Below are 18,791 nucleotides of genomic sequence, written 5' to 3' on the forward strand. Positions count from 1 at the left end.
AAACCCCCAGCCACATATCCACAAGATGGTGCCATTTCATCAAAAATCTTCACCTGGCCATTTTCTTACAAGGGAAATCCATCATCTTCTCTAAAGAAGGAATATAGTATCTGTCGTTCCTGAATTCACACATGCGTGTTGGGCTGGTAATGAAGGCCCATAACTATGTAATTAACCTGCTTGGAAACGGTATAAAAGTGGATAAATGCCTCATCTGTTTATCACTGAACCACATTATATTGACCATCTTTATTGACAGAATGACAAAGTGCACAAGCATAAAAAAAACAAAACAAAACACAATCACTAATGACTGTAGAGTTAAATCCCAAGAAAGTAAAGAGAATATAAAAAGATTATTAAAACAATACTATTGCGGTACTCTTTTGTCATGATTCCATCATGCAGCAAACCTATACAGCCTCTATAGGCAACCTGTGCCTTTAATCTTTCTGTACCATTAGTGAGGGAAAATACAAAATGGAGTTGCCATGACAATAATTTGGTCTCCATATTGTGCAGTTCCCTTGTATAGTCCTATACAAAGTGCTAACCAAATGAAGAATAATGTGTGCCTGTGAATACTACTTTCTGACATCCAGAGCATAATAAGTAGTCCCATCAGACATAGTTACACAGAATATAAAATATATATATAGGACTATATGCAAAAAGCAATTTCTAAAGCACCATTTTCGGTCAAGGCACATTGTGCAAATTCATTTTTTCAAATGTATTTCACAACAATGAGACAATTACTTATTAATTAAAACGATACATTTATAAAACTGCACTTTGTACACTGTGGACATAGAAGTAGTTGTAAGCCAACACGAATTCCTCATATGGTGTAAAACAGCCTTTGAGAATCAAATTTGCATAAAACGGCGATATCTCACAGCACAGTAAAGCACTGCTTGGTTCAACGCAGTGTGGACATACCTGATGTCTGAGTTTCAAACAAAAACAAACAAACAAACAAAAAAAAACAGGGGGTACATATCGTAACAAATCTGCATCAGCATAACAAATAAAATGTCAACATCACACAGTAATATAACAAATATCCAGTTGCCTATGTTCAGCCTGTGTAGAAAGTCCCGAGGTGCCTTTCTACAAAGCTGGGGGCTGGTTATACAGGCTGGATGGGACATGTCTCTCATGAGAGCGTGCAGAGTTGCCGGGCTAAAACCCTACAACGGTGTGCACTGTGGTGACCTCCGGTTGTGTGCGATGCCGTGGCAGAGTCCTCATGAGGCCAAAGGTCATCACAGGAAGAGCCAATGGCTAAACATCTCAGCAACGTTTAACAACCAAGCCAGTCCTTTGTGATTTCACCCAACTTGACAATCTTCAGGCTACTGTCATCCAATTTGAAATAGTGTCCGCCTTTGAAGAAGTAGCTGTAATCTGTGAAAGACAAGAACAATATACTCTACATTAAAAAAAAAGTTAAAAATCCTTCTTTCTATCTTCCATGGTGTGAAAACAAACCCCAATGCAAAACAAGGCAGAAAAACTACCATATACAAACAGTAAAAAATTCAAGTTTGTAGAAAAGCATATGGGCCTGCCTGCAGTATAATCAGTCTCAATCAAGATGAGAAGGATATGACCTCATTTGCCTCCTCAGCTGAAAGACCCAATCAGGCACCACTGAAGCCTAAGCTGAGCCTGCTCTTTCTGAGTATGCTAATCAGAAAGCACACAGAGGCACCTCTGTAGAGGGGCACAGACTCGCTCTATATAAATCTGTTTGTTCACTGTGTGGGGAAGGCAATATGTGAAGCTTACAGTGCTGCACGTATGTTAGGAGCAATGGGGCGAGCAGTCATGGAAAAATCCCTGATTGCTTGCCATAGACCAAAATCTGCATACCACCTCGAAGCCCAAAGTGACATGGCTGACAATGACAGTGGTCCGTCACAGAGGAATTTTGCAGGTGTCCTTAAAATTCATCGGGATACGTTTCTTGCACTCTAGTTTCAGCACTGAGCTCGCCAGTGAGCAAAAAGACAACATATTGTGTTGTTTATTCATTGCAACAGTACCGATAACGAGGGGTCATAGCAAATGATCAAAACATATCTTCAATGCAAAACAAATGCTCTCCTCTCAGCATCTCCTATCAGCAAAAACCACTCCCTAACCTCAGAACTACTCCCTTTGGTCGGTTTTATTTCCTCATCTTCACTGTGTAACCAGTTCCTCTAAAGAGTTCATCCCTGGCTCAGTGGCGTCAGCAGTGCTTGCAGGGTTCTGGTATATGAGGAGTCTTGTTGTTGGAGGCACAGTGCCAGGCGTGATGAGGGAGCTGACTGGATTTGCCTGGGATCTAACTACAAGGAATGCCAGTCTGCAGATGGTGAACTGGCACAGACAGCACCAGCCCTGCTAATTGAAGCCCCGTGGCCATTTCCACACAGCTTCCTTTCCCTCTTCTTAAAGAGAATAATCCAAACTTCCACAAAGGTGGAGTCCCAGAAGGACTTTTGCTAATTTTGTCCCTATTCTTCCATTATAGCCAGCACAGGAACTGGAGACATTGTTTTATTTCTAAACTAATTTTTACAGCCCTCAACAGAATGATTGGTATTAAGTGGCAGCAAAATCAGGGTTAGCAGGGTTTTCAAGTTGGAGCAGGTTAGTTTATAAATGCATTATTTGTACTGTTACCACGTGATGTGGATACTGCCAAAACTAAATCCATCTGCAAGTCATACATAGGCTATAAATATGTATAATCAATATGCTCAAAAAGTTCCACATTGGGCATTTAATTCACAAATGGTATTAAAAGAAAATCTATATATTTTTTTACCAATGCCATTCAGAGTGAAGGCAGAGTCTATGCCATCTGGGATGCCATTCCAGGAGTCTGCAATAAGCTTGGGGAAGCCAGGGTCCATTTTCTTCTTATCTTCATTGTACCTAGAGACACATCAGAACAAACTGGATTTGTATAGTGCCTTAATGAGCACTTCACAGCTCTCACTCTCTCTCTCTCCCCCTCACACACACACACACACACACACACACACACACACACACACAAACAGACATACACACACACACTCAGGCCATGCATCTCCATGGAGATGAAGGAGTTACACACAGTCATCAATACGGTGAATCCCCACGTTGTGTAAGAGCTGAGGGAGATGATGTGGTTTACAGTCCAGTGTAAGTCACACCAAACCCTCTAATTGGAACCAGGCGTATCCCAGCAGTGCAACAACAGGCAATGACATCATCAGTACAATCTTAGCCTAAAGTCAGATACTGACTTTAGGCTTGCACATGGATGTCTAGGGCTTTGTTCCTCACCTCCAGAATTTGTCCCCGGCAAACAGGTAAGTCTTCTTGTTCTTCCTAAAGTTGAAGGCAGCGTCGAGGTGCTGCAGGTCAGTGGGCAGGCCGAGGTTGGAGATCCTCCTAGGGTAGCCTTTCTCCAGCACATCCGCTTTGTAGATCCACATCTCATTGCCTAGGAGAAAGAGTAGAGAGACAAGTAAGTAAGCAGAAAAACAGAGCCATGCATGGGTAAAGTAATACTGAAGTTATACGTTCCTACTGATTCAAGGCTGTAATTATCCTGACGCACATACTGTCATAACAATGTATTACAGCTTTTGTTGAGGACATTTTTATCCTACAAATCTAATATCCACATATATTGTAAGGAAATATAAAGTATTAGCTGCTGTCTGGATAATAAGGATTAGATGTATGGTCATAAAGGTGATGTCACTGGTTAACTGCTCTGGGGACTGACGAAACACAGTAGTAAGTCTTTTCCATAGCCAAACCTGAACCTCTGTGCAGAGGAGAGTATGCACTAAACGAGCTCTGCTTTCAATGTCTTAGAAGCTGGAGAATATATTATGTAAATCTACTCAGGATTCAGGAAGGTTGTCATGATAGTAAAATGTAAGGCATGCATTATAAACCACTAATAACTATGGTTGAATATCTCAAGTGTCCGGGAGTGCACACCACATATAACGGTACTCGGCCAACATTCCTCTTTCTCCTAATGTTTCACTTCTTAGAAATGGATGACCGTCAAGGGGAAAAGCATCCCAGTGGTGAAAGAGTGAAGACACCCCTCCATTACTCATGGAAATGGAACTGTGTCTGTTTCTCTGATTGCCATAGAAGGAGAGCTGAAATGAACAGGCTCTGCATGCGATATGGCATCCACTATTCAAGAGAGTATAAATCAAGCCTTTCTTCCCTTTATTTCACAGATGAATGCTCTATTTCTTGTTTTCTCCACCGTACCTGCAAAGAAGACCGTCTTCTCCTCCAGTGGGTTTTCGTAGGCGGCATCTATCTTGACAGGCAGGTCAGGCCAGTAGGTGGCCACTAGCATGGGGCCACTTGGCTTGCTTCTGAAGTTGACTGACCTGAACAGGAATCTGGGGGATAGAGTATGAAAAAGAGTGAGAGAAAGGTAGGTGAGCCAGGGATGAAAACAGAGTGAGAGTGAAAAGGGGGCAGAGGGGGGTTGAGAGAGAAAGAGAGAGAGAGAGAGTGAGGGAAAGGGGGGCTAGTGCAAGTGCTTCACTGGCCGAGCCAGCCACAATGGCCTGATTCATGAGCATCTGGTTCTCGTTAGGGCCAAGGCTGCCGACGCCAGCGGAACAAGACCCATCTTGCCCGGATTTCCAATACACAGCTGCACAACAACAGCAGCTTCCCAAACTCTTTTCCACTGACCTATTTTTTAAAGAGAGAAAGATCTTAACAACAGCCAACTGTAAAGATGAGTTCTGATAATGACTAAATGAAGATGAGGATACAAAACAGATACCACACAGCCATATATTTATGTACATCTGTCATGATGAATGAAGAGACATGATCTGAATCTGAACTAACCACAGTGAGTGGTAAATTTCATTATTTTAGGGGCACACCATGTACCTACGACATCCTGGGTTTGAATTTGGCCTAGGATCTTCAATGTATGTCACCCCTCTCTTTCTCTCTCTTTCTCTCAATCCTTCCTGTCTTCCTCGACTGCAAGCTATCAAATCAAGGGAAAAGATATTTCTTTCGTTTTCCAGCCAGTCCCAAATTATGTTTAGCCATCTGCTAAAGTGGCTGGTAAAGAGGACAATCTTACATTCCACAGCCAAGCTGGTGGTTGAAGTTAATTTCCAACATATGAGAAAAAAAAGACAAAAAACAAATCACAAGCATTCATAAAATTAAAAGTTTCAAATTTGTGTTTCCTTGAATTATACTCTCATGTCCCAAACCTCAAAGCCATCTAAAATGACACTTTGCAAAATAACCACTTTATACATGCATGGTATTCCATTTGGAACAGAGAGGCCACCCAGTAGTGTAAGGGGCCAACAGGCAGAGTGCCCAATACTGTCAAAATGCCCCTGAATAAGAGCACCCCATGTGTATGTACCAACCTGCTGTACAGATAGATATTACATAGCCAGTGTTAGCTAAATGCTATGATACAATCATATGGACAGTTATTTGCAACAGGTTCCTGTGGATGTTTCTTTGTTGTTAAAATACAGCCATAAATATAAACCTAATCAGCAGGTTGGACGAGCTGTCACTTTGAGGCAGACTTCATAATTGCTTTCCCCTTAAGCCTCCAGACAGACAGCCACTCTTTTATGCTGAGCTCAGTGAGAACTACAAGAATTACTCATTGGATCATGTCAAGATTTGTCCTACATCATAAACACGCTGAGCCAGGAGAAAAAAGGGGATCCCCCTTTTACAACAGGGCAGTCAAGCGAACATTAGCTGGAGTCTGGAGGGCACCACTTATCTGATGCTCTAAAAGTTGGCTTGTGTTGCAGCTCTGCAGCCTACGGACCTGACATGGCCTTCAGGCAACTCATTATAGAGTCTGTGAAAGTTATAGCAAGAGGCCCACGCTGAAACTTCACTCATCTAAGACTTCAGAGAGACATATTCTCACTTCAGTGCCTTGAGTCTCCCTCTCCTCATTTTGCACAGTGCTTCCGGGTCAGTGCTTCTCAACCTTTTGGTGCTGGGGCACACTTTTGCAAAACAACTGAATTTCAAGGCATACTAAAATGTTTGCTTGAAAAAATATTACACAAAGCCTTGTATGGTTACACAAGAGAGCCAGAAAACAGCAAAATGAGCTGTTGAACTTGGCCAAACTGGCGGCGGTCTTCTGATGTTTGTGAGGTTTGATTATAAGCTAAGTACACTGAATTTCAACTAAGTAAATGCAATAAATCTGCAATTTTCTCCGTTATTTTCTTTATATTTCAGCAAACTCTTGAGGAACACATCAGCTCACTCCATGGCGCACCGATGTGCCTTTCCACACTGGCTGAGCCCCATTGCTCTAGGTTATGATAGTTTAAACAGACCCAGCTGCAAATAACCAAGGACTGGAGCAATCCCACCACTGAAAATAGGACAAAAGGTGGCGTGGAGTGCAAATATCATGCAGTTATCAAGTGTTTGTGATCACAGCTCTTCCATAACTACAACATAATGCCGGCTGCATATATTGCATCATTTAAAAGATGCTCTAAGGTTACAGTAAATGATGAAGGATCATAATGATTGATGACAGAAATAGTGTCCATATCAGCAGGTCCTACTGAAAAAGATCTAAGTTTATATGCAGCTGTCTCCCCTGTCAGCAGACTTTAAAATGGTAAGAATCAATAACTTTGTAATGTTAACAAGCCCTAAACAGACACTTGTATTATAACTACCAAGTTAGCTATACCATGGATGCCTGTTTGCATTTATACATTACTGGTGATGATCGTATGATACGATACGATACGACAAGATATGATATGTTTTATAGTTCAAAGATTCATTGGCCTGAATCTTTACACTATGTAATGAGAGTAAAGCTTCATCTCAAGCTTCAGATGAGCTTCAGAGAGAAAAGTTTCAGCCCAGTTTGACCAAATAACGGGCCAAAGTTTCATGGTCCACAAAACACTCTGGAGTTTCTGTGCTGCAGCGCTGATCACTGCTAATACAATGAGAGAGCCACAGCAAGGTGAAAAGTAATTCTGTATTAAAGCAGGATTTGTGAGCAGGATTTGTGGGTGGTTTCTTCCAGTTCCTAACTCAAGGCTCCTGGGGAGGAAAGCCAGGCAAACTGAATGACTACACTCTTCGGTAAAGAGGTCTGCTGGCCTGTTTGCTTTGGACATGCTTCCAAAATAGCCATGACAGATATACAGCCCTGCTAACCTTGAAATTACAAGTGGGGAATGTTATGGCAGCAGCTAGAGAAGTTAATACAGCATAACCAACAAAGATGTTATTTGGGATTCTATCATACTAGGTTATGTTTTTTGTTTAAAGCGAATCTGAGAGAAATTTGTCTTTAACAGAATTCAGCTGTTGTGGTGACAGTGTTCACCTTCCTAGGGGAAAATGCACTGAGTCACAAAGAGTTTTGACCAAACCACATCTCTGAACCTCTTCTTCTACTCCAAGTCAGCCAGAAGACATAAGCTCACAAGACCTTCTATTGACTGGCGCCTGTGGAGAACTGTAGACAGTGCTAATGACTGATGTCTATTTTGGCTGTTTTGAGTGTAAGTACAGTTGTTTTTCTTTTCATAACTAATCGTCACACCATGAACAACTGAGTGCCAAGAGAAAGGAATGCAACACCAGAATAAACAATAATAAACCTCAAAAAACCTCCTGTCAAACTACCCATTGTCTGTGGTGAAATGGTTATGTTATGGATTATGAAATCCAACTTGAGCAGCCTGCCTTATTTCACTTGCACAAGTTATAAAGCCATAAGTAGGGTATTGGGTTATGTTTGTGAGTTCTTCCTGTAGATCACAGACAGGAAATTCAGAGTATGAGCCAATGCCTACTAGCTAAGTTTCAAGAGAGTCAAACAGACTTCACAGCACATTTATGACTCAGACAGCTAATGAAAACAACATTACAACTTGCATGCTCAAACAACATGGTCGAATTTTAAGGCCCACAGTGAGGAGGTATTGTACGCACATCCAAAATGCTGAATAGGAGCTTCATATGAAAAGGCGATACAATGAAATAGAAAAGATACAAAACAAAAAAAGACACCTGGAAAATAGATTATGCATTATTTCTACCACATTTAGTCTTCATCAGGCATATGTATGCTTGGTGAGGTCTACTCCAGGTGAAAACATGATGCAATATTAGGAATTCCTACTAAATCCATTACCTGTCCTTGAAGAAGAAGGTCTCTCCTCTGATCTGTGCCACAGCATCGAAGAGAATTTGCTCATTACAGATATCCATGGGAGTGACGGGACCCTGGGTTGGAGGCAGAGGCTTGTCTGTTGGTATTCCTATCAGTGAGGGATTTGCCAGAATATTAAATCTTTGAGGGAGTGATTTATACACTTCATGAAGAACTGTATTTATCTTTCCTGCCTTTTACTGAGATGAAAACTTCACACTCTTTCTAAAATGTAGATTTGGCAGTATTGCTAAATAAATTAAACCTCCCAGATTACTTAACTCTCTGAGAGACAGGTTTGGAGTTGCTTTTTCACAGTGTTATTGGGTCTACATGGTGTGAGAGGGAGGATAACATTTCGACAAACATTCCTTGTGCACACCCGCAGCTAAAACTCTTCTTTGGTTTCTAAGCTGCATCCAAAAGCAGGTCCTAGGTTAGGTAACTGGAAATAAAATAACATTGCAATCTGTAGATGTCTTGCATTACACAGAAATACTAAACATGCACAACTAACATTAAGTGACATTCCATCTCACCGTAGAGCTCCTGGATGCCTTTGATATCGTCGGCAGACAGTCTGAAGTCCTTGGTGAAGGTGTAAATAGGGGCCATCAGTGCTCCGGGGTCCTGAGAGTGCTCCAAGCCCAGGGCATGACCAAACTCATGGGCTGCCACCAGGAACAAACTGTAGCCTGCAAACATTCAGCTAGCAATGAACATGTGGCTTCACATCACAAACAGTAGTTTTGAAGGATCTCAACATCACATACATGGGCGGTCTTTGAACATTCAGAAAAAAACTTCTACAACTTCTGTACAGATTAACTACTGTATGTTGAATATTCCTTAATGAAACACTGATAGAAAGCAGAAGGAGGAATATGAATGGGTCTTCTGATTTATTAGCTACAGATACAGTCTAGCAGTGCCTGTGCTTCCAGAACTGGGTTGAATTCAATAATGTGATACATAAATAATGCATATATTTGTTTGAGTACCAGATGGGGTTGGGTTTACCTCATCGGGACAATTCAGACTGACACCTTACCTCACACCATCACAGAAATGTATAGTAAAATGATTTTTAAATGGTTTTCTGTAATTCTCTAAACTGTCTGGCACAAATCCCACTCGGCTGGTACTCCCAAGAGTTTAAAACAAACGATGGCAAGAACTGTTCTAATAAATACCATTTCAAACACTAAATATGAAATACTATTGGCCCAGGTTGGAATGCTTCATACCTTGGTCAGGACAGAAGCCCCACTTGCGGTCATCATCGTAACTCTTGGTGGTGGCGCACCACATCTTGCCATCACTGCGTCCAGAGGAGGTGCAAGAATCATAGGTGTCTCCCAGGAAGGTGAAGGGGAAGGCACAGGGGCTTCCCTCTGCGTTTCCTCCCACTGTTGACATGGCTGCAGGGGACATGAAATGGCATGGTTCAAAGACATGGTTAAGTTGTAAAATTGTCTAAAGTTGAAATGTGTAGTGAACTAAGTTCTTACGCTGGCTTACAAACTCAATGAAAGGCCAAAATGTTTCTCAAGCACAATTTGGTTTGCGTTAGATTGTGAAAGGAGCGCAGATGATGTTGAAAACATAATTAAAGCACTTGCACAATACACATAACATCAATGACTAATCCACTGGGCACAAAACCAAAAAGCACCCGCCCAAATTGATTTTCTTTCAAAGAGAGATAATCTTCAATCTGGCAAGACTGGTTTTGTGCTGTTTTTTATCATTTCTTATTCAGCACTAGCTATCACACCAGGCTTTACAACACAGCAGCATTCCCAGTCAATTAGAACCAGATGAAAACCCCAGTGGTCTTACCTCTCTCCGTCTGTCTCTCTCTCCCCCTCCCTCCCTCCTACACTACCCCAACCCCAAAGCCAGTCCCACTGACAGAATGGAAAATAAGCACTGCCGTTGCACGGTAAAATACTTTTACAGTCATTCAGCAGACCACGAGCAAGAATGAAAACCACAGCTGGAGCATTCCTGTGGACCCATATACAGAGGCATCATATGCTGCACAGCAAATAAACACAGTCAGATAAACACAGAAACACACTCTCGGGCATGCACTGCATGCACATAACCCTACACACACACAGTACACACAAACAAGCACCAACACATAGAAGCACCCAAAAATGATGATTTAATCCTCAAATTAAGATTTCCATGCAACAGTCACGGACAACTGCTGTGCTTTCAATGATGAGTAAAATGGAGCTACTGTACAGTAAACCATGGATGTGTTTTTAAGCAGTAGGTGTTAGTATCCCATTATCTGTCAAGCACAGTAAATGTACATGTAGTACAGGGAAACCTGGACCTCATATACAGCAAAAGGAGACAGAGCAAGACATAATAGACAATAAATCATACCACCTACCAGTTTCAGGGCAGAACCCGTAGGATGTGTCCCGGTCATAGTCCTCGGTGGTGGCACACCAGCGGTAACCATCATCACGGCCCTGAGTGGTGCACCCTTCATACTTATCCCCCTGGAAAGTGAAGGGGAACTTGCAAGGAGCTCCGTTGGCGTTTCCACCCAGGGTGAACAGCACTGTAACACACACACATACAAAGAAGTGTTACAGATAACCATATAGCATACATTAAAAACAGTATAATACTCAACATTTTTACATCTTATGTTTACATTTTAGGCATTTAGCTTACGCTCTTCGCCAAAACGACTTACAGTGAGTGTAACCATAGAATAAGCTCCAATTCCTAGATCATCAGCATTACAGGCAACCAATACTAAGAGGTGCAAGGCTCAGAGCCATAATGCCCTGGAAATATTCCTGTGACCCTACTGTGACCCAAGAGTGGTCAAGTAAGGCATAAGTGCTCTGCAAAGAAATATGAGGAATAAAAGTTATGGAGAGATGTAGAATTAAACTTTTTACTTCAATATAAGAGCTTAATAGAACAGGCAGTTGCAGTACAAACTGGCCTCAGTTGTTCGCATCATATACAACAACCTAGTACATGTGTACGTTGGCAGTTGTAATGAGCATGTGATAGTATCAGTACCATGGACAGCAACATAACACAGATAAACAAAATGTTTGACAAAGCCCAGTGTTTTAAAGTGGGACAGTAACTTGGAAAAGAAACATTCCATAATCCATTCCAAACAAAAACATCACTTTCCTGGCATTCTTTCCAACCTACTTTCTCTCAGTCCAAAATCAACAGACCGGCTTTAAATATATTTCAATCTGATTTGACGTAGCACTTGGCCAATATGGATAAAAAACAGCTTTAAAATTACCCAAGTTACTAAATATTTTTGTGGTTCAGCATGATGCAAATGGGGTATGGCATCAATGCAGCTAAGGTGGGGGTTTAATTCCCAGTGGGGCAACCCATACTGAAAAAGTATACACACACAGTCCTGCAATGTGTTTGGACAAGCAAAACCAAATTACATACATTACAATGCCATTTTGTTGTGTCACAACAGAGAAGAGAGCAAAGACACCAACTCACACTCATGGGGGCAGAAGCCATATTTGCTGTCTTCATCAAAGTTGTAAGTGGTGGAGCACCACAGGAAGCCGTCGTCGCGGCCCTGAGATGTACAGCTGTTGTACTCCGTGCCCATGAACAGGAAAGGGAATTTACAGAACTCCCCCTCAGCATTGCCAAACTTCACCTTCACCACTGCCAAAAAGTTAAGAAAAGAGTTCATCTTAGAGTTGTGAGACTGCTACGGCACCATGGGAGAGAGGAAAATAGGTTTATGGATTACTTCTGCGTAAATGGTAATTTCAGACAAGAGGTTTCGAATAATGGGCAGTACATACAACTAGATCTGGGTCAAATAGTGTGTGGAAATATAGTTTGTTTGTTTTTTTCCCCTTTTCAGGTTCCAGATGGATGAGGTTTGCCACAGAGGAGAATACAAATAGTGCCAGAAAGTTTAGACAAGGTTTAGATAATAACAGGAAAGTATGAAAGTCAAATTAGTGTTGTCAATGTCAAAATTAGTATAGTTCTGTGATTGTCATCTCAACTGACACGTGCTGATGTGGTAAATCAAACTGAGGTCACCCGTGCTAATGTGGTTACTGTAAGGTAGTTTGGATTAAGATGGTATTTGAACCAGGTCTGCACAAATTACCACAAATTATTGTAGTGAAAAACAGTGCAAGCTTTAGAATCCACTTTTATTTTTGGTGAATTATGTTTCTCCAGTACCTTGGCCCTCTCCCAGCGTCCACTGCTCATCATCATCAAAGTGGGAGTCTCCCCCAATGCCTGGTCCTGGTGCAAAGGCGTGAGCCAAGAGGCCGTCTTTACCATCGAAGGGGTAGCCGTCTCCATGCTCTGTTGACGACATCATTCAAAACACGCAAATAGTAAACATGTAGTCCCCCACCAGTGATGTAGTTCCACCCTTGGGTCAGTGATTGCTGTGTACTTGAAATATGAGTGAAATTGTATAAGCATTTTCGTATGGGACAATGAAAGGACAGATTGACCATATATTTCTGTTGCCTACTCTCCTCAGAATTAGGCTTACAAGTTATATCTTGAAATGTAGTAACTGTAATTGTCCTGTTTTTACTCAATACAGTACAAAATATAAGAACTACAATACGCAATGAATACAATTCGTACATTACACAATGTACACTACAATACAATTTATAATACAATATAACATACAATTACAGGAGCGTGAGTGTTATGAATAATATAAATGCTAAATGCTAAGTGATATATGGTATTGCACAGTAAGTAAGTGGTAATGTAATATAAGTAGTCAACACTGATGGCACAGTGGTAGTGCAGTGATGAGTGCAATAACAGTACAACAGTCCAACAACTGTACAATAACTACAGTGTCTTGTGGTTAGAGGTTTGCCCAGAAATTCTCCATTGACTCTCACTTCAACACATCGACCCAGTCTGATGTCTCCAATTCTGTAGCGTGTGTAGACTATTATGTTACCTATGATAACTTTAACTGTATTGCTTTACCACTGAGTCCCCATTCATTGTCAATGCTACAGTGTGACTAACCAACGAACGAACAAACTAACGAAGACCGATCCATAGTCCCCCCTTTGGTGGGGGACAATTAAGAGTTCAGGAAAAAAATATTGGAGGAGTTCTACTTTTTTAAACAGGCACGCTGACATTTTGAATTTTATTATCTTTACCAGCTACCTGTAAAATTGTAAAAAAAAAAAAAAATGTAAAAAGGAAAAGTTTCTGATATGGCACACCAGTTACCAAAATCTTCTTGTTCACAGAATAGCTTCCTTAAAAGTATTTCAGAAAATGGATACTAGTGGTAGTTTAACAGCTTGTTAGCCGGTAGCTAGCAGGACCCATAGGGTTAAATAAGATATGCTAAAAATGATACTACATAATTTTTAGAGTCACTGAAGGACAAGTGTGGAAACATTTCACAAATAACATGACATTTGTCTGGTGCAAGAATATAGCAGACAAAATCCAAAATGTCAAGATATTCCTTTAACTTTTTATGAAACGTTTGTTACACATCCGCTGAGGTGTCCTGTTTGGATTTGTGTGCCATTATAATTACTGAATTCTTTCTAGACAAGGTCAGCTACGGCCAGACAGGGTGATGTCATAGTACTGTGAGTAACCGTGTAATGGTTACTTTAGCTGAAATGACCCTGATAACCTGTGTCAAGACCGCAATTCCCAATAGTTTACCCAGAGTTTTCCAAAAATATAGGTTGCCAGTGTGGGGTGTGGCCATAATAACATGCATGTTGAGGTTTTCCCTGACCATAAGTCAACCAAGCGGTCACTTCTGTTCAACTGTTTTCGTACTTGGGGTCTAGTTTGCCTCTTGGTTACTGGCATGACACGTGGGAAAAGCAGGCAACAACTTTACTACCTGGGGTAGTCAGAGCTGGACTCTCAGAGTGCTCACTGCCCCAGTAGAGAATACCAATAAATTTAGGCTTAAAATGTTATTCCCATTCCCTAGGCAGGCATGTCTGGTTGAGTGAACATTAAAGAACATTCACGACTGTTTCCCAGAGCCCAAGACAAGAGATGGGATCAGGAGACGAGCCAGAAAACAGTAATCCCCCATTAGAAATGAATGGGAGTTGAGTCTCATAAAAACTGAATTATAAAAAAAAACAAAAACTACAGAGTTGGAAAGATGAAAAATGTCACAGTGACAGTAAACAGGAGGCTTTTTAGGGGACAAGGGGACATTTTCTGATTTGAAACTGATAGCAATACTGTAATATAAATCTCATTTGGATATAAAATGTCAGACATACACGGTATTAGTCCACAAAGTACTAAGTATCTCAATGATTGTCATTTACACTCCAGGCTCTACTCCATCATGGGTTAGAGTACTGGCTCCTTTGGGACAGAGTTCTACCTGCCTGCAGATACTGATTGTGCTGCCCAAGGCCATAGACATAACATGTCAATACTTAAATTGATTAGTATTTTCTATTAAGTAGTTTCTTTTTTGCCAACTTAAATTTTCACTTGACTGAACACAATATCAGATTTCTATTCTTGAGTAAGCACAACTAACCACCAAAGATCAGCAGTGCAAGCAAATTCTGGGACAGAAATGAAAATTAATAATAACCATGCTCTAGAAAACCCTGCATTACAGTGTACATTCACATTCAACTGTACATCCACTTCACTATGAGAAAAAAAAAAGTGTGGTATACCATTGCGGCCAAAATTAATCATGATGTCAGCCTCTCCATCCATAATGCGGGTGAAGGAGAGTGGGGTGACATCGCTCCATACTTTGAAGGCTCTGAAGAAAGCATCGTCTATGGTTTCCTCATCCAGATCAGGAGTGTGTCCGAGGATTCTGAAGAGTGAACAAAAGTGTTTCACTATGAAGAGTTGCATTCTAAAACGACACTCCAGCCCAACGTAGTTCAAATTAACCCACTGAAAATCATTTGCAAATACTATATGAATATTTGTCTGTCATCTGAAAAAAGCGTCATTTCTAAGGATGCAGTCACCTGCAGTTTTAAAATGGTGAGTAAGGAATGTCAGGTAACAGTTGTTTTCCAAAGCTTTTTTGAATTAAACCTTTCAAATAGACATATTACATAATTGATCTTAAGAACATGTCAGACAGGTATTAAGATGAAACAATCATGACAATCAAGATAGTCACAGTGGCTCTTTCAGTTTTAGGCTTTGAAAGACAAGCGCACACAGACCTATCCCGTGATCGCAATACTAGAGATCATGGAGACGAATCCAGCTAAAGCTGTCCAGTAACAGACTATGAGTCATCTGGTGAAAATGCTTCCTGAAACAGAGTTCAGCCACAAACCCTGTTATAAGACTGTCTACTCTGTGCATTCCTAAACACAGTCTAAGATGGTTGTTACTGTTCTCTTTGGCTTACAATCTTCTTTACAAAACACGCGGACAGACAGACAGACAGATCGGAGTGGTCAGGGCATGCAAAAACGCTGATATAAATAAACCAGTTCAAACAGAACAAAAAAAAACAGATCCAACACATACTGTGTAGGAATGCTGGTGTTAGCAAGAAACAAGATGCAAGCTCTTCACGACTGTGTATGGGGATGGATGGGGGTGGGGTGGACCGTGGGGGGGTTGGGGGGAGGGATCAGAGGCATAGCTGAGGTCCATCTTTCAAAGCAAACAACAGACTCTGGGCGTGTTTTTTATAGTTTCCTATGCTCAGCACATTGTGGAACAACGCCATCAAACGCTGTTCTGGGAATAAAATTCAAACTGGTACATTTTACAGCGTTCTTGTGTGAGTCAGACCTAGGGCTCACCCTGTAGTATTTGCAAATACTTTTTATGGTTTGATTTACCTTGCTTAGGTACCAGATGGGTGGGGTTAGTCAGATAGGACGATACAGTGAGTTACAGTGAGTAACATAAAGTTCAGACAATCACAGAAAAGTCAAGTTAGTATACTTTTCTGGATTGACAAACAACCTGACAATATATGAACTGTCCTATTGCAGTAAACACCTTGCATCTGGTACTTCAAGCAGTTCAAAACAAGCATTAATCTATTTGACCCAAGTTTGATGTTTTATCTCTTGTGGATAAGGTCATGCTGTTCCAAAGAAAACCAAAATGCAGGTCATGATGAATTAGCACCCACTGGCATCATAAAATGTGCATGTCATGTCATGAGCGCCTGACCTATAGCTGATGTCTTTCTTCTGCCACATGGGCTTCCTGTGGAAGAAGTTGTAATTGGCCACATCTGGGACGCCACAGCGGGGCTTCTTCATGATGTCCACGGTTTTGGGGTCGATCTCTCCAGTTTCTTGCAGAGAAAAGAACTTCTGCATTTTCTTCAGAGTATCCTTGAGCACCATAAGGTTACATCTGTCTTCTGGGCATCCATAAAACTTGTTCAGATAGTGCTAAAGGAGAGAAGTGAACATTAAAAAATGGTTGTTTTATGCTGCTAGTCATTTACTCACATAATGCAATTGTTTCCACTCTGCTGGGACAACTAACTGCATCTATTTCTGTGAAAATAATAGGGTGAAGTTTGAACTATAGCCTATCATAATCATCATCTATCATCATAATATTACAATAGGGACTTATAGTGTGTCTGTGGTAATCAATAGTAACTTTATAGTGTTATATCCAATGGTATCAATATAATAGCCTATTCCTATGGGATATTATATAGTTTGTAGTATTGCTGTGAAAGTCTACTTTTAAATTACAGTACAGGAGTGCTGTAGTTCTTTCTCATAATGGTAACAGTAATGGCGCATTTGATTAGATGATGACTTCACAGCTACTGATTGAGCGTTAACTTTATTTAGGCCTACTGTTATGAAAAAACAAACAAACAACAATAAATAAAACTTACCAGGGCAACTTCTTTGTCTGTCATGGGGGTGGTATCGTCCCCAGGAAACTTGATAATAGGCGAGGGGGCAGCATATGTTTTTTGAAAAGCGACGAATTGAACCAAAAACACTTTGAGAACAATGTGACGAGAACTAAATATCGTCGGAAACCCCATGTTTACAGGTTAACGATAGCTGAGGTGGAAGAAATGCCGTGCGCTCTGGGTTGCAGTCCTTTCAGCCCTTCAGCCTCTTGTGCTGCCTCTGCTGCTCCTCTGGAGTTTTTTTTTTCTTTTTTCTCCTTAACGGGACATCCTGCACATCAGCTCCGTGAACTTTCTCAGTTCTGCTTGCACAGGCACTTTTTTCGCTTTCCACAATGAGGAGACTGCGCAGTCTCCAGGTTGAGAAATAGGAGCGGGGGAGTCCACAACCAAAGTCAAGAGCACTTTATTGGAATGCTTACTCATGTGTTGTGGTGGCTCTTCTCACACACTCCTGTTTTTTTCATGTAGCCTATATCACCCCCTGGATATGTCAGTGCACATGACTCAGAGCATAAGGGAAGAGTTTGGTCCAGTAAAGCGGGTTTTGGGTAGGGTATTCTACATTACATTCTACTCTCAATCGTGCACTGGAATTAAACGGTCAGTATGGAAGTCCAATCCTTATGAGGCTGATGCACATGCGCAGTCCGCGCTGGAAATTCACCTGTAGTAGTCCTACTTTTACCCGTTCTTCTTCAACGCGACATAAAAAGTTAGATTCCTTGCAAATCTGGCTCTGACTTTTGTAGCCTACAATTGCATTTGCGGGCTCAAACCAGCTTCAAACATAAGGCAAGAATGGCAAACAACAACACAGACCAGATTTAGACCACATGTTTTGGCAAAGGTAGGCTAACTTTGAGCTATTTGGACACTCTAAACGTCCAGCATAATACATTGCACCCTTATTTCATTGTTTGCATAAAACAAAAACAAAAACAAAAAAACGTACTTTCAACCGGGGCCTTATTTTTCTAGTTTTTGCTGTCAAGTTGATCTGTAGGCTAGCTAGGCCAACAAGCTAGCTACAGGGAGCGCTGCAATCCAACCGGTTTAAGGGAAACTCAAGCAGTCAAAGAAAAAAGCACCCAAATCGTGTATTTTTCAAGACAACAACACTCACAAAACTGCCTAATGTTATGTCTTATTTCCGATTATCCATGACCTGAAAATTGATTATATTGCGGTATTAGATTGGTTATTTTAACTAGCTAGCATAAACTAGCAAGTATTCTGATGCCGAGCATTCATGCCATAAAAAACAACTGTCAATCTGGCGTCACGAATTAAAATAAACAGAATTATGTACTGGTACCTAACTGTAAACCTGAAAATATTATTTTAATTTTTCATAATACAGGGTCATAAATTGTACATTTAATTGGATTAGCTCATGAGCTGTAGCTTGTCAGATAGTCTGGATTTGTGTGTGCCTGTCCTGCACATCTTTTTCACTTTTATCTTTCTATTTCATTTGATTTGAACTGCACTAGTTTACTTTTTAAGTCTTTTATCTTTTGTATCTCTTGTCTGTACTTTTGCAATTTTTAATTGTAAATCTTTTACCTTTACTGTATTTTTATCACTCTGTAAAGCACTTTGAATTGCCCCAGTGTATGAAATGTGCTA

The 18,791-nt window shown here is 40.9% G+C and overlaps 1 protein-coding gene across 1 annotated transcript; it reads right to left on the minus strand.

The window, feature by feature from the left end:
- Window positions 1–234: 234 nt before the first annotated feature.
- Window positions 235–17,475, minus strand: mmp2 (matrix metallopeptidase 2). The gene is made up of 13 exons (XM_071531597.1): window positions 17,136–17,475; window positions 16,445–16,671; window positions 14,959–15,107; window positions 12,467–12,595; window positions 11,756–11,929; window positions 10,647–10,820; window positions 9,484–9,657; window positions 8,776–8,931; window positions 8,219–8,345; window positions 4,285–4,421; window positions 3,328–3,487; window positions 2,822–2,931; window positions 235–1,410 (listed from the first exon to the last, which is right to left on the minus strand). The coding sequence occupies exons 1-13, from the start codon at window positions 17,289–17,291 to the stop codon at window positions 1,307–1,309; spliced, it is 1,977 nt and encodes a 658-aa protein (XP_071387698.1). The 5' UTR covers window positions 17,292–17,475; the 3' UTR covers window positions 235–1,306.
- Between the last annotated feature and the right edge of the window lie 1,316 nt (window positions 17,476–18,791).

Source organism: Centroberyx affinis, unplaced genomic scaffold (assembly GCF_046629955.1).
Source record: "Centroberyx affinis isolate AG114_WGS23_722 - 3 ecotype Tasmania unplaced genomic scaffold, CSIRO-AGI_Caff_v1 ptg002101l_1, whole genome shotgun sequence".
NCBI classification, from domain to species: domain Eukaryota; kingdom Metazoa; phylum Chordata; class Actinopteri; order Beryciformes; family Berycidae; genus Centroberyx; species Centroberyx affinis.

What these genes read in the sequence shown, in the direction of transcription:
- mmp2 (XM_071531597.1), bottom strand. Translation starts at nt 17,291, where the DNA reads ATGGGGTTTCCGACGATATTTAGTTCTCGTCACATTGTTCTCAAAGTG. An exon ending in TGGCTTCTGCCCCCATGAGT is followed by an intron (nt 10,821 to 11,755) that starts GTGAGTTGGTGT and finishes TGTGTGTTACAG; the next exon opens with TGCTGTTCACCCTGGGTGGA. An exon ending in ACCTTCTTCTTCAAGGACAG is followed by an intron (nt 4,422 to 8,218) that starts GTAATGGATTTA and finishes TCTATCCCCCAG; the next exon opens with ATTCCTGTTCAGGTCAGTCA.